Below are 16,911 nucleotides of genomic sequence, written 5' to 3'. Positions count from 1 at the left end.
CTTTTTAAAAAAAATGGATCCAATAAATTTACTACTTTCTTTGTATCAATAAGAAGAACTTTTGAGATACTCCATCTCTATTGTTTAAAGGCCAAAGTATGCAAGCAATTTCTGTTGACATATACACCTCTACCTCGATATAACGCGGTAAAGCTGCGCACTCGGGTGGATCAAAGCAAGTTCGATATAACGCAGTTTCACCTATAATGCAGTAAGATTTTTTGGCTCCCAAGGACAGCGTTATATCGGGGTAGAAGTGTATGAGAATGGAGGGAATTTGAGCACTTAGCAGGCCTAATCCAAAACTAGGATTAAAAAAAAAAAAAAAAAAACCACAAAAAAAAAAAATAACCCTACTCACTCAATTTTAATTCTCTCTCTCTCTCATCTAAACAAAATAGGACCTCAAACAAATTGTACTGAATAAGGATATTGCTTATGAGCAGAGCACTTGATATATTCTATAGGTCAGTCATTAGCTAAATACCCTTCTAAATATCTCAGTGGAACTTTGTTGTAATCTATCTAGGCTATCAATGGATGTGTTATTCAGTAACTTAACAGGCTACCAAGTAAAAAGCATAGTTTCTGATCCTTCCTAGAATGCTCAGACCACAGTGCTTACCGGTATATTGAAGCAGGTTTACTAATGAAATTCACCCACATTTCCCTCCATAGACTTTGCTAGTAGAAGTGGTTCAACTAAAAATAACTAACATGTCAGTTCGGAGATTAAGCTATAGCCCAGTAGTCTGTGGTTTGACTTCAAAGACATTGTGGTCCATGTAGATGAACTCAAACAAGAAATAAAACAACAACAAATTTGGGGATCTGCAAAGGCTGATATTGTACTAATAGGATTGGTTAGCTAATAATTGAAGGAACACTTCTCAAAATGTATGTCCTTGGTTTCAGGTTGTGAGCCACTCAAGTTCCGCTAGGAAAACATTAACCTTGTGTCCATACGCACATCATCAGACTCCCCAGCCTGATGTTAAACATTTCCAGTGAGGAGAAATAAAATCTTTAAAATAAATTTTTTTTAAAAAAGAGCTTGGATATCATTACTTTGCTATGTTTTACCAGAATGTACTGTAAGAAATGCAGTTTATTGTATTATGCTTTGATAATGCACAAAAATATTTTTCTGGTGTACAATTTTATAGTCATTGACGTGCACTGAAAAAGAAACCAGATCTGGGTACTGTATATTTTATTTTATTTGTAGCAATTTTTCTAACTGGATATTTTTTAAATGAGAATGTCATTATTTAATTTTCTTTTTAGTGTTCACACTTGTCAAGGCATTCTAAAAATAAGAGCAAATTTTTCACTCAAGTTACAGGTTAATTTAACTATTAACACAATTATTTCCTCTGTGATCAGCTTTTACTGAAGGTTTTGAAATAAAATACTTGAGTAGCTGAGGAAATGAATACAGAACAAATTAACTGTTAAACCCTGGGGTGCCCAGTATCCACTTTGCTTCCCCAAGAACAACATGAAATACAACAAAAACAACGTTGACCAGGTTAGCTGCTAATCTGCAGATCTGTTGTACACTAACAAAGTTGTGTATTCCCACATACTAAACCAACATACTTGTGTAGATACTTTGGTTGGACAAACAAGTCCTGATAGGAAGGAATAGCGGGTCAGTCATATGACAGCACCATTTAATAATAAATATTGTTAGGTAACATGGAAGAAGTGTTGCTGTTGGAGTGTATTCACCTTAGCACCTGTTTATGAGACATTGAGATTTGTGCCAACAGTTTATAAAAAAAAAAATAATAAAAAAAAAAACAAAACAAAACAAAAAACCGCCTGCCCCAAACCTCTAAATGCATAACATCAGGCTCTCAAGCACAATGTTTATATAGTGTCATCAAGATACAGTAACTAAAAATTTAAAATGTTTGATTTTTACATTTTCCATTTAGGGACTGACTTTGCAGTACTGAAGCAGGTGAAGGAAATCAGTGGGAGTTTTGCTTACAACAACACATTATACACAGCTTTCTTTTCATTTATCTAATATTGGTTAATGTGTGTGAATACACAAAAGTATGTATATATACCTATATGCATTACATAGTTATATATACACATAATACATACAGACCCAGGCTAACTTGCCATTAAATGTTTAGACTTTGAAATATTTTTTTTCCTTGTTACATATATATGTTTTAAAAATAAAAATACTTCCATGCTTGTAGAGCTCCAATGATGTTAGCAGCTATTATTTATAATTTGCAATGTCATCATATCACAACAGCTTTCTTTGTCAGGTGCTTTTTTTTTTAAGTTTTTTTTTAAATATAAAATTACCAATACAAAATGTAAAAACTGGTATATCAGAGTACCTGGGAGGTGGGAGTACTTCAGGGTCATAGTACATTCATTCCCATAGAGCATAAAATGTCAAGGCTCACTTCCGGCTTCACCAGTCCTATATCATAAGTCTTACCTTCATTAGCAAGAAGAATACAGTAAACCACTTCCCACCATTGTAGACAGATATTGTAACTTTAAATTTTAGTATGCTTTTGCCCTCAAACTCAAGAACTCTAAAGATGAGTTTTTTGTGGATGAGTGATAATTAATAACGAAAGGTGTGGTGTGTTCTTTGGCACCTCAATCTCATAAGTAAACCAAACTCCTGCTTCTTTTCTTTCTCAGGAAAAAATCCTATCTGTGGTGCACTCCTAGTACTGAAGAGTAGAATAGCCCTGTACAATGTGATGAATAGAAAACATATCAAGGGGTGTTATATTTTGTCTACAATTGTCTTGTACGATTGCACAAGAATTTGGTCCACTTATTCCCTTACAATCTAGTCCTTTTAAGAACTTTGGTTGTAGCATTAATGTTTTGGTAAAATAAAGAGCAAATGATTTCTTTCCTTTCTTCATCTTTCTTTCAGGTGGATTTTTCATTGTCCTCTCCTGTCTTCTGAACACGCGAATATTTTTTGCATGAAGATTTGAAGCAGCTGGGAGGCCAAGATATTGGCCATGAGAAGCAGCAAGGAACTGAGCCTTGTATATTCTTCTCAAAGAAATAAAATATCGGATACCACCATGCTCGAGAGAGAAAATTAGTCTGTGAAGAGATCTTCAAGTTCTATATTGGGGGAGGGGGGGGGGAAGAGTGGGAAGAAACAATTTAACAAGTTTAGACAGTAGAACCAATCACATTAGCTGAATCATAAAGAAGAGTATGACAATTACAGTATATTTAAATGAAATTCCGCAAATAATAAGTTTATTTAACCTGGAAAGGAAAACAGTTAGATGTGACTTGAGTATTCCATAATGAGAACTGAACACTTTCTTTCTAACATGTCACACACAAAAAGAATAAAGAGGAGACTCAAATTGAAAAGAAGTATATTTAAAGCCAACAGAAGGAATAATTTGAAAAAAAAAAGAAAAGAAAAAGAGGATATAGCCAACCTTTGTCCAATTTACTGCAGGAAATGTAACTGGAATTTTTAAAAAGACTGGGTAATTTAAGATCTCTAATAACGTTAGTAGCTACTATTCACTAATTAAGATATGGTGTGGCCTATCCTATCTACCTAAAACAGTGATAAAGTATTCACGTTTAGAAAGAAGTTAGATCTTAAAAACATATGCATGCCAGAAATGACAGACAGGGCCGGCTCCAGGCACCAGCTGAGCAAGCTGGTGCTTGGGGCGGCAGATTGTTCGGGGCGGCATTCTGCCCAATCCTAGGACGGCATGGCCGCTTTTTTGTTTTGTTCCACTCCGGCCACCCTGTAGGGGGCGGCAGCGCGGAGAACCAGAGCGCCCTGCAGGGCAGTCCTCTTCCTTCCCTCCCCGCCGACCGGAGCAGAGCCCTCGCGGCAGGCGGCGGCGCAGCGGGAGGGGCCGCGTGGCAGGGGCGGCCAAAAAGCCAGAGCCGGCCCTGTGACAGATTATTTCTTCTTAACATGGGCCCCAATTCAGGAAAGCATCTGCTTAACTTTAAACGTGTGCTTCAATTTCTGTAGAAAAATTCTATTTTTGCCCCAGATCTAATCTACTAATTTTAAGGCCATTATGACCTTTTCTGTGGAATTTACAAGGAGAGACCATTATTGGGTTTATAGCGGTTTACACACACACACACACACACACACACACACACACACACTATATATATATCCTTTGCACTCACCTTTTCATTAGCCATTGAGTGGTACCACCAGAAGAGCCTTGTGGTGATATAATAAGCAACGATAACATCCACAGTGTAGTGTTCATGGGCAACAAGAATGCAGATTATACCAGCGGCACTCATCAACCAGCAGATCAAATGATACCACCAAAAGTGGCGAGGTGAGTCTGTCAAAAGGAGAGAATTATACGTTTCTATAAATATCCAAGATTAACTTTATAAGTTTAATTTGAACCTATGTGATGTGTGTGGGTATGGAGAGAGAGAGAAAAAAAACCCTCTGCTTTAGTAAAAATGCACTTTGAACAACTAAGGGCTGGTCGACACTACCCGCCCAATTTGGCGGGTAGAGATCGATCTTCTGGGATCGATTTATCGCGTCTCATCTGGACGCGATAGATCGATCCCAGAAGCGCTCCCCCGTCGACTGCGGAACTCCTGCTCGCCGAGAGGAGGAAGCACTGTCGACGGGGGAGCCTGCCTGCGCCGCGTGGACCCGAAGTAAGTAAATTTAGTTCGATATAGGAAACGTCGACTTCAGCTACGCTATTCTCGTAGCTGAAGTTGCGTTTCCTATATCGATCCCCCGCCCCAGTGTGGACCTGCCCTAAGAAAGTTTACTGATGCAGAGGTATCATCTGCTGAAATATGGCCATTAGGGCCCATAGACTTTCAGCTGAGGGACCTATGAAGGTTAAGACTAATCTAAGCTTTCATTTTTAAAATGGTTTTTAGTTCATATTACCAAAGAAAGGACAAAAGTTGACCACCAAGATTCAAAAGTTTGTCACTGTAATTTTCCCTAAAGATCATGGTCTAATTCAGAGTCCTTCCACCATTTTGTGGAGAGAGGAACCAAGACCAATTCACAGCGGAGGGTGGGTGGTGCTGTCCAAGCTCCTGTTTTGGATGTTAATTGCAAGATGCCTCCCAGCCAGCTACCTTCAACTGAAACTGCTCTTCTACTTAACATCCAAAATGGCTTCTGGCCACAAGAGGAGTAAGCTCAATAGCGTAAGAGGCAATCTATTCTAATGGGTTAGACGTGGAACTGGGAGCAAGGAACTCCAGGCTTCTAATTCCAGATCTGACACGATCTGTGGTTTTAGTTAAGCCACATAACTTTTTTTCTAAATTAGTATCCTGGTCTGTGAAATGGGGCTTGTATACCACATATGGGAGTACATTGTGATGATTAACTTGTTAATGTTTGTGAAGCAGTATGCAAGTGCTAAAGTTATCCAGAATGCCCACAACTCCCGAGCAGCTGGCAGTCTTGCTGTTTAGCTGGAAAATTTTCCTTGAAAAATGCTTTTGATGTTGGCAACTATGGACATCATGACAGGCAGCTGGGCTACACTTCCCCTGGAGTGGGAGGCTGGTGGTGGACCCCCTAAGATTCCCACCCCACTTTTTATGTAAAATGAGTCTGTTAGGTTTGGGGTACCGTAAATACTATATCAGTGATCTTACTCAAAGAGGCTGGCCCTGTGCATAGTGTTACCTAGTCACTGTAATCAGGACTCAGTTATGTTTTGGAGGAAGGGGGGAAAACTGAAAAACATCATCATAGAATCCCCCCCAAAATGCTAAGGCTGAGTCCACCCCACTGATTTGTGGACCAGGATTTTGAGTCATATCCTGTCATTTAGTTGAGGAAGCAAGCTCCAGGCAGAAGTGTTACTCCACACTAGTATATTTTCCCGTTCTGAGAGAAAGAATCATGGGGTCAGCAGAAAGCTCCCCTGGCCTTCCTGCCTATGAGTAAAATGAACTGACAATAGCCAAAGATGGGAGGATAGGGCGCAGCAGAGGGGGGGGAAAAACTACACCTCGAAATAAACAAGGTCTCTCACACAAGAAACATGCCTGATCAAAGAGACCAGCAGAGCATATTGCAAGTAACCTCTAATTCAAAACAATGATATAGTATATGCTCTTGCTTAGAAAACTACATTTTCCTAATTACACAGGAAATAGAAATGGGTACATTATGCACTTCTGATGTACAGAGCACTTTGATTACAAAGCAGAGGAATTCAGATGGGATACATAGCCAATTCTTAGGCAGCATTTACAAAGCTTATTATAGGTACAGTCTGCTTGTTATTCTCCCCCACCCTTACCCTGCTATTTAAAGATATCTGAATTATGCTACTGTACCAAAAAAAAAAAATCTTTAAGAAGAAGAGTTAAATATATCTTGTCTGTGGCATATATTACAGGATAAGACTTAAATGACCACTGTTAAGCTGTGATAACACACATACATACAAAATTAATAAAACAGAAAGCAGGAAATCCTGTTGCCACCTACTCATGGAACATTAGGCTGACTGCCATCTGTTCTTCTAGCAGTTTTGATTTATTAATTACACACAATACAATGCTAGAAAATTTCATAGTACAAAGACTTAGACTTAATAGGCACCATGCTATACTCCTTTGTTGTTTAAAGAAATAAAAGGTCTTATGTCCACATGGAAGTTCTTGGTCTCTCTTTACACTGTCAAGTAACATTGTTTGCCTCATCATCAAGTGATGGGACGTTCTTTTGTTACAAAGAAGAATGTTTTAAGTTATCCTGTATGCTGAAGTTAGACTTCATTAAATTTATTTTTCTAACGCCTCAATCAAAGTGCTCAGGAAATCAGCAATGAAATAGGGACAGATTCTAATTTTAGATACATGCCAAGCATGAATTTAAAAGAAAATGCTACTGCACTGACACATGGCCAAACAAGTAGCCAAATTATTGAGGTCCGAGTAGTGCATGCTGCATATTACAGCTTACAGTCTGGTCCTCAGTTACATAATCTTGAAACTCATACTGGGAGACTCCAGAAGCCACTGAGTTCCCTACTGCCCTTAGGAGCTGGATTTTTGACAGACCATTGTAAAATGATGTTATAAAGGTTTATAAAAAAGTATCCTCCATTGTGCAAGCCAAACTCAGCACCAAATTCAGCACTGGGGTAGGCAGGCATAACTCCCATTGAAGCAAGGGGAGTCATTTCTCTTTCTCTCTCAAATCATTAACTAGAGGTTTATTTTCTGATATCACTTCTGTCTGAGGCAAAGACGGATAGTCACTTTGTGCACCTAGCTGATTCAGCCCCTCTCTCAACCTTACCTTCACCATCCCCCTCCCACATCATCAGTCTCCCAAAACACACAGATGTTTGCCAGTGGTACTTCTCATTCCAGAAGCCACCCTCTGGAAGGGTCAAGTGCATTTTGTCAAACTGTGTATTGCAGTTTTGCCATTTATTTTATGTTGTAAAAAAAATAAAACATGAATGAATGCAACAAAGTGGTTTTAGCTTAAGTGCTCTTCTTGTAACACAGGCATCAGCAACACAACTGTATTCAAATACTGTAACTTACATTCCTTGATAAACAGGTAGCTGAGTGTTAGCACTACTGTGTGACCGCTGAACAGGAAGTCTCCACATAAGATGTGTGATCCAGTTATGGACAGACCACCACCAGAAATCAATCGTAGGATCCTCTGCACCTTAGCCTGTGAATCTCCATTCAACTGGGAAATGAGAAAAATTCAAGATGACGAAGAACATATATGTCTGGACAAGAAGTTTAAGTCAATTTGTGCTTAAAAATATAATAATGAAAAGCTCTATCTACTAAAACATCTGAATCTTCTTTGTCTATTGTCTATGTATTTCTCAAAGATAATAGCATGTTTACCAGAAAAATCTGTCAACAACCAAGGCTGGGCATTACAGGATTAGACTAGGACAGGGATCGGCAACCTTCGGCACATGGCCCGCCAGGGTAAGCACCCTGGTGGGCCGGGCTGGTTTGTTTACCTGCTGCATCTGCAGGTTCGGCCGATGGCAGCGGGAAGCAGCGCGGGCTGAGAGATGTGCTGGCCGCCCTTCCTGCAGTCCCCATTGGCCTGGGACGGCGAACCGGGCCAATGGGAGCCGCCATCAGCCAAACCTGCGGACGCGGCAGGTAAACAAACTGGTCCAGCCCTCCACGGTGCTTACCCTGGCGGGCCGCATGCCAAAGGTTGCCGATCCCTGGACTAGGATATGCTTTGCTGGATTTTAAACCTTTTTGTTTCTTATTTTCCCAATCAAAATGTGCACGTCCTTCATAAAAATAACCGCAAAGCTTTCTATATGCATTACATAATATTGATCAGTATATTTCAAAAGGGTGGACACATTAAGAATTGTGTAAGTGCATATTACATATTTGTCATTTGTGTGCTCAAACAGATCTCTTTCAAGAATGGGGACATAGATATGACAGTATCTGCAATATCCTGGGCCAACCTTATGGAGTCAAGTTAAACCTTATTGAATTTTTTGGAGGAACAAGGAGATACCATGAACTTCAAAAGACTATGTTAAACAATATAGCAGACATGATCGATCTTTTGGGACAGTATGTGTGAAGTGGAGTTTCTAGGAAGTACCTATGAACTCAGCCTTTGAAGCTTTGTCCTGAACAGGAGACTTTGTCTGCTGATCACCTGTTGCTCTGAGGACAGATCAAAGACCCAGTTTGGTTTCTCCAGGGAGCAACAGAGAGGACTTTTGAATAACCAGTCTGAGTTTAAGCTGACTCAGGGCTTTCTTCCTGATCCAGCAAACAGACGGGAACTCTGGTCCATGGAGGGCCCAAATCCTTAGGGAAGAGTTGGAAGGACTTGGCCTACTGAGACCTCATAAGACTGGGTTCTGAACTGAAGCTGTTATGAATTTGTGACCACAAAAGAGAACTCTTTGAGAGGTTTGAAGGACTGACCTGTCAGAGCCCATGTTAGAGGCAGTTGGAGTGATCTCTGGTAAGCTTATTAGCATGTGTGTAGGTTCTTTTATTATTTTAATATGTTTTCTCTGTAATGCTTTTACCATATGAATAAATATGCTTTCATAGGAAGTGCTATGTGGTAACTTACAACTGTTGGCAATTACGGTTAGTAGTCTCTGAAGAGAAAGCAGGAGAAGCCTGCTTAGGCAGCTTGTCTTTTGCTGGGGATATCACACTATAGTCAAGGGACTGTGCAGCCTGGAAATGCCCTGGTCAGGATGGAGAGAGACACAGGTCTCTACCCAAGAGAGGCAATGGCTAGGGGCTGGAAGCCAGCCCTTGCTGGACCACTAAGGGGAATACAGGTTCAGTTGCCCTGAACTGTGAGAAATTATTCTAACAGAACCAATATAAATTATCATTGTGTGAGGTGTTACATGCAAGTCATTCACTCTTTGTCCAGAGTGGAGTAAAGTGTACACAAATCAAGACTTCAAACTAATTTGGGGCTTAGTTAAATAGTCAAAAAAGTCAGCCTAGGTTTGTTGGCATATTTATAGACTTTTCAAATACACTTGGGCTGATTTATAGTTTCTTACTGATACTGTGCAAACGCTCAGTTTCATATCAGTTTTCACTAAGATTAACTTGTTGTGGGCTGGGGGAGGGAGGGGCTAAAGGAAGACATGAATCCACCAGAATCAAAACTGAAGAAATGATTCATGTACTGCAAACCAACCAACCAAATTTTGTAAAGCTCTAGAGTGTGCCAGAGTCATACATTTTAATATATACTCCCCAGACAAGTTCATCCCTGGTTTAACTCCAATTAAGACAAAGCAATTACATCAAGAATGAATATGCCCCCCATCTCTAGAATAGCCATGAAATATTAATTCATTGAACTGAGTTGCTAGTGAGAAATTCTGTTCCTCCAAAGCTGTCCCGAGTGGCTCTAATGTTTGTTCTGTGATACTTGATAGGATAAAGTCTGTTTTTAAATTGCCATATATCCAATTTTAATTGCAGCATTCAGGGATGGGATGAATATTGAAAGCAAAAATCAGAAATGTGCAATTTAAAATACAAATTCTACTGTAGATGCTGCAACATGCCAATGTTAGTATTAGAAAAAACTTCCAAAAAGCAACAATTCAACAGTCCTTAACATGTCAATAAAGAAATCTTTTTAAAGTGGCTATGGAATCTTAGTTTGGCAACCTGGAGTTATCATAACAGAAACCTAAGCCAGTTCTCCACCATCACCACATACAATCAGGTACCAGAATAATTTTAGTAAAATATGTATATATGAAATGTTAAATTAATACAGAATATTTCACTGAGATTAAAAATTGCAATCATGGTATGTAAACTTCTCAAAATAAGCAGAATTAAATGTAGTCTGTACTTGGCTAGGAGACCTCCAGTGATCACACGTTACTATGTTTGTAATGTGTGGTACTGTGTTTGATAAATTTTCCTAGTGTAGGCAGGACCAATTTTTTTCCCCGCTTTTTAAATTTGCTTGATGTTGATAGTTTGGTGTTTTCATTCTTTATTCTATACCTCTTCTAAGCATTGTGGTATTGCTGATTTTTATACATTTAAAATTCAGACCCATGACTTATTAAAGAAATCTGCATCTGTTTTATTTAGGGCAGCATTTTAAATGTGACATGGTATGAACTAAAAATAAGGGATATAATTTGTGAAGTGGGTACTCTCCGAGACAGATAGCATAAGCAGATTTCTATCCCATGTCAATACTGTATAAACAATCAAACAAAAATAACTTTATATTACAATATGCAAACAAATTTTTGTGTACATAAAAATATAACTTCTTTGGAGATATTACATTCAGTTTTGCCAAGGCCTACCTTGGTATCTCTATTCAGTGAACCAAAAAGAGCTGCTATTGTGTATTTGTTAAAACTTATGAACAGTTTTTTCTTTTGTAATTGGATTGTGAGATGTATACATTATGAAAAGAACGCATTTATAGGTGGACAAAAGTTTTTTCCATTGTCAGTTAAAGCGAAGCCACCTTGACTAATGCTAAAATTGTTGTTCCTTCCTCAATTAACCAGCAGTTCCAGGGAAATGCAAGGTTCTAGGCATAGATTGTATATAAAGTACAAGGTTCTGAACAGACAATCACACAGGACAAAATCATGACCCACTATATACACTTGCACAGGCGAGTAAAGGGGCCATAAAGGTAAAGCTCCCCCTTACTCCTTTGCACATGTTTCCTGCATCCTGGGTCACATTGCAGGGGACAGAACAGCCTCCATGGGGCTGCTGCTTCTCTCACACATATTGCTGGAATCATGTAATTACTTCCCTAGCATGTGGGGGCTGAATTAGATTTGCACAGGCATCCTTAATGCTGGTGGTTCCTAACTTTTCAGTGCTTGATTTAGCAACCTTCACATTCTTTTAGTGTGATTTTTTGGGGGGAGAGGGGCAATGTTAAATTCAGTCTGTATCAGATAGTTAATATTCTGACTTGCAAGAAAATGTTTGATTTCTTACTGTACTAGTATTAGAGAGACAAGGTGTGTTGGACAATATCTTTTGTTGGACCAACTTCTATTGGTGAGAGAGAAACTTTCAAAAGCTTTTCTATCTTGCCAACAGAGGTTGGTCCAATGGAAGATATTACCTCACCCACCTTGTTTCTCTTATATCCTGGGACAGACACGGCTACAACACTCCATGTACCAGTATTAATTAGTTAACTCTTTGATTTGTTGCTTACTATATACTTACTTTAAGAAAAATGTTAATAAATTGGAGAGCAACGAAAATTATTAAAAAAATTTAGAAAACGGGGGCTATGAGGAAAGGTTGAAAGAGCTGGCGTGTTTAGTCTGGAGAAGAGAAGGTTGACGGGGTCATGATAAAAAGTCTTCACATGTGTAAGATTGTTATAAAGAGGATGGCGATGGATTGTTTTCCATGCCCGCCAAGAATAGGAGAAGCAGTAATCAGCTTAGTTTGCAGTAAGGGGGATTTAGGTTTCATGTTAGGAAAACTTTGTAACTACAAGAATAGTTAAGCACTGGAAAAGGTTACATATGGAGATTGTGGAATCCCTGTCATTCGAGGTTTTTAAGAACAGGTTAGACAAACATCTTTCAGGTACGGTATAGGTATGCGTACTCCTGCCTCAGCAAGGGGGATGGACTAGATGATCTCTTGAGGTCCTTTCCAGCCCTACAGTCTATGATTCTACGATATAATGTACATCTTTACTAGTATTTACAAGCCAGCGTGTAGTGGACTATTTAATTAAATGTCTTCTTAAAAAAAAAAAAAAGGTCTTCAGAACTAAATGATGATGTGCTCTAAATCTGTTAGTCTTAAAGGTGCCACAGGACCCTCTGTGCTCTAAATGTAATAGAAGTACCACTGGCAAACAATTAAATTTGCACAAATATTTGCTAAATTTTTTGGGGGGAGAATTTGCTTTTCCCATGTTTACATACTTTTTGCCATGAGTATCAGCTGCCCAAACTGGATTTAGAAGCCCCAGACAGCCCTGGCCAAAACAGCATCACTGGCAAACATGCTTACAGCATGCCACCAGTGCCTCTCAAAAAAAAAATCTAGCTGCAACGCAAGGCTTTATTGGCTTATCCTCCAAGTAGGTGGTTTGTAGGTCAACTGACAAACTACAGTAAGGTAGATTATGTAGGTCTCAGATGAAAAAAAATCTCTCTGAAGATATGAACCTAGATGGCTGATTTTTTAAAAAATAAAGTCTAGCCTAGAATAATCCTGACGTATCTATATGTACATAAAACCAAGAACAAAATGGGCAATCTGTTCTAATACTCTACTCCTAAAAGATGCTCACTGTTCACAAAATCCTGCCTTACTAACAACAATATACCAAAATAAAATGAAAAATTTAGCAATCACCAAAATAAAAATATGAAGACACCTGCCAGGAGCCACACTTATCTCTGAAGAGTATCATATAATATGTGGAGAAAACATTAACTTTATTAAAATAAATGAATGTACCAATATGTCTTTTTCAGATACACCAAATACAGTAATACTTTGGCCAATACCAAGATTTCTTACCTTTGGAGCACACTGAAAATGCATTCCAGGCACAGGTAGGGTGGTAACATACATGGTAATACAGCGGTACAGGTACAAAGTTCCAATTATAAAAAAGAACCTGCGTCCCACTATTGATCTGAAAACAAGGAGGAAGGGAGAGAGAAGAAAGCAAGCGTAAACTCGAAGGCAGGATATATTTACTTGTCACGAGGAGAGAGGGAGGTATGGTGCCTCCAGTGTAGCCGTAACCTCATTAAATGGTTAACACCCTAAATTTAAAATTTATTAGAGCTTTTAAATTGTGATCTAACCAATATGAAAACAAAGTTTCAATGGTACTACTTCCATGTGAGATTTGAGACACACACACACACACAAAACATTTGATGTCTGGACACATCTTTCTGGGTCATGTCACACAGACTTAGAGAGAGAGGCACAGACAGAAATTGAAACATGAGTGTGCTGCAGTTAAGAGAGAAAGAAATTGCTGCAAATGTAATGATTTTGTTTCATTTAACCACTAGCTGATAAGTAAATTCAGGCCTATTTAATAGCTCTAGTGTTCTCCTAGTAATGTTTTTATTTTGCTTGGTAGTTATTTTATAATCTCCTTTTCATTTTCAATCCCATGTCAAATAAAGTTTGTTTTCCTTTAAAGTATCTATAGAGATTGTTTCTTGAGGAAACAGGAGGTGATCTGGAGGGAAAGATGGGCTGATGTTCTCAGAGACGTGACTAGCTCGAGCATCCAGTCTAATGCTAGTGAATGGTCTAGCGCCTTGTTAGAAATTTAAAAGACAAGTTTCATTGAAAATGTTTCAATCAGCTCTACTTAGGGGTACTAAGGTCTCACAGCACTTTCTGTCCAAGAGTGCAGTTTTAGTCAAAACTGAAATGTTTTGGGGAATGGTATCACTTTAATGAAAATGTCATCTGTAATGTCTCTGAAATCCACAATGGAATTTCTAGCCAGAGATTTATCTCAGAATAGCCAATCGCCTGGTGATTGCTCTGTGGGAATGTGAGAGACCAAGGGTCAGGTCCCTGCTCTGAAAAGGTTTTGTTTTTATTCTGCATCAGAATGAAAACAAATTTTGAAACCTCAACATTTCTCATGAAACTTAATTGTGGTTTCCAAGCCAACTCTACTCCGACATATGGGTGCAGAGCCTAGCTGCAAGTTTCCTTTAAATAATCTATTACTGATACTCATTTTGGGAAATCACTGTAACTACTCAGAGAAAAGTGCTACTCAACATGAATAAGGGTGGCAGAAGCAAATTCTGTTACTAAGTAGAAGCAGAGATAAATATAGCTACTTACTTGTATCTGAGAAATAGCCACTGGATTATCCATAATCCAACTAGTATCATTCCATTTATTTCTGATACAGAAAAAGCCCATTTCACACGATCAATATAATCAAAAAATTTATCTGGCAATGGAGGACTGAGCTCCTTGGGAGGTACCCTCTCATGAACCACGGTGATCATGACAGTCGTTAGAATTAAATTGAAGAGAGCATACACAAAGGCAATGCCTGTTTTCCACCATTCCAAAGGAAATTTGTTCCTAGATTCAGCAGGCATAGAAATCTGAATATAGTCCGGATATTTCTTTGTGCCTTTTCGCAAACCATTAGGTAAACCCTTAGGTTTGGTATTGCCATTTTTGCTCTCTTCACTGACAGACAGGGTAGGTCGAACATAACCATTTGAGGTGTCATTGTTTTGACCTTCCATGTGCTCTTCAAGCTTTGCTGTCTCAATGGTATCCATTACCCCAAGACCTTGAGCCAAACCAGGGAATTACCAATTTCTGGATGCTTTTTAAAATTTCTTACTCCTAAGTCCACCTTATGTTTCCAGTTGATTTTTGTTCTCTAATAAAAATCTTCAGAAGTTGTCCATTCTGCTTTTTCTCTGTTCAGTTGTTCTGCAACAGATCTTTGAGACAAATCTGAGTTTCTTTCCCCAAAAGCTCTTACTGTATCATCTGTAAAACAACAAAATCATATTCAGAAACTGTACAGCTGGCAACATGACAATGCACAAATGAAATACCAAAATAGCGTAGGGAAATCTGCATTCTAAATATCAACACAATTTGCTTCACGTGGAAGTTGTGGAAACAAAGCAGCCAAATATTAGGCAGTATTAAAAATGCTCACTAGTTTAAATCCAAGTAGATGGTGTTAACTTTTATATTAAGGTGGAATAACTTTGTTTTGATCTTGACTCAATCGGTTTAGTGGGTGGTATCAAACTTGTACAAAAAAAAAAAAAAAAAAAAAAAAAAAAAAAAAAAAAAAAAAAAAAAAATAACAAAAAAAAAAAAAAATAAAAAATAAAAAAAAAAAAAAAAAAAAGCCAGTATTTACATGGCTTCAACAGCAGTTGAAATTACAGTGTTGATTTTCTGAATTGTCAACAAGTCAAGATTTCCCCAGACATTGATCATATTAAATGTAAACACACTGAACAGAATTCCATGCTGGCTTACACCCCACAGCAACCCTACTAAATTCAACACACCTGCATGGAGATTACACCAGGAATTAGTCAATTATGTCCATAAAATTGATAAAATGGTTTATTTAGCCCTGGGGATGGGCCAGAAACTCAGAGCAAAACATCCCCTATTTGGGCTTGATTCTGCAAGGTGCTGACCATGCAGTACCAACCTAGTAAACACATGAAGCCAAGTGTAAGTTTAAGCATGTGAGTAATCTCATTTACAGCTCAATTTTGCATTTAAATTCATAGGTATAGTTTGACTTCTATATTTTGGGGGGGGGCAGCTCCAGTGAGGCCTGCTGTGCCACACGTTGCGGGGGGGGGTGTGTGGAAAATTCTGCACTTGTCCAAGGCTTTCAGTTTGTGGGCCCTCCCCCCGCAGCATTCCACCTGCCTCCCCCCAAATATGCCCATGATTAAAATGAGAATTCAACCTGTGTTTTTTTATACGAAACAGTGTAGCCTCACCAATTTTTCAGCAGTAAATCTGTTAATTAGCTTCTGACATGTGTGCGCATTTTGAGAATTTCCTCAGCAGAGCAGAAGCAGGCATCAACTCTGTATTGAGGAAATACAAATGAGTTCAGTATTTACTCCTAGGTTTATGCAAGCTTTTTGATAGTATGATTGTAATGTAGGCATGGGAAGCATATTTTGGTACTATTGTAAAAATGTTTCAGGCTGCATTAAAAAAAAAAAAAAGGTAGGAGTTCTACTGAAGAATAGCTTCATTACACAAGTATGTGCTTTTAAAGGAACTTTTACACAAAGAAAAAGGAATGCTACTCACATCTATAGAACAGAAACAGCTAGTCTATCTCCAAGACTGTAGTGCTCAAATAATGGCTGAACATTTCCTATTGATTTGAAAGTCCTGTGCTACTGTACACTCATATCATAGCTATGGCACACAAATTTGTATGACTCAATTTGGCTCAGACGAAGCTATGAATAATAGCCCACTTATTTGCAAAATATTTACCTTCAACTAGCAGTGTGAGTATGTCATAATGCTCACCCTTTCTGGCTTCTTTATGGGCAGAGGCACAGCACTGTCATCACCTCATGTTCCATCATACTGAGATAGTAGCCACAGCTTGGATGGGTAGCATACTTTTTGTATTATATCATGATGGAAGTAGAGTTGCCAGTCTTTCCCACTGTTATTATAATATCACCTGGCTCTTCAATAGCACTTTACGTCAGTAGATCACATGTCAGAGTTTGATTTAAAGAAAAACTACTTAAAGTCTTTCATCGTATTTCAAAAGCTCAATTACACTGAAGTTATTTTTAAGAAGTCCAACACATTCAAGGATTGAAGAGTTTCCAACAC

General features: G+C 38.5%; 1 protein-coding gene across 2 annotated transcripts in view; it reads right to left on the bottom strand.

Annotated features, from left to right (window-relative positions):
• Window positions 1–2,925: 2,925 nt before the first annotated feature.
• The window catches only part of SGMS2 (sphingomyelin synthase 2), a 55,794-nt gene continuing 41,808 nt past the window's right edge, over window positions 2,926–16,911 (bottom strand). For both annotated transcript variants that reach the window (XM_026659885.1, XM_026659886.1), the window contains exons 2-6: window positions 14,383–15,054; window positions 13,075–13,192; window positions 7,576–7,729; window positions 4,189–4,355; window positions 2,926–3,129 (exon numbers count right to left, since the gene is read on the bottom strand). In XM_026659885.1, coding sequence (XP_026515670.1) covers window positions 2,926–3,129; window positions 4,189–4,355; window positions 7,576–7,729; window positions 13,075–13,192; window positions 14,383–14,837 — 1,098 coding nt within the window. In that variant the 5' untranslated portion in view covers window positions 14,838–15,054. The remainder of the gene's footprint in view (window positions 3,130–4,188; window positions 4,356–7,575; window positions 7,730–13,074; window positions 13,193–14,382; window positions 15,055–16,911) is intronic.

This window comes from Terrapene carolina, unplaced genomic scaffold (assembly GCF_002925995.2).
Source record: "Terrapene carolina triunguis isolate 2854851 unplaced genomic scaffold, T_m_triunguis-2.0 Scaffold706, whole genome shotgun sequence".
NCBI lineage: Eukaryota > Metazoa > Chordata > Testudines > Emydidae > Terrapene > Terrapene triunguis.
The sequence above is the reverse complement of the archived record's forward strand: the minus strand, read 5'-3'. Positions and strand labels throughout refer to the sequence as shown.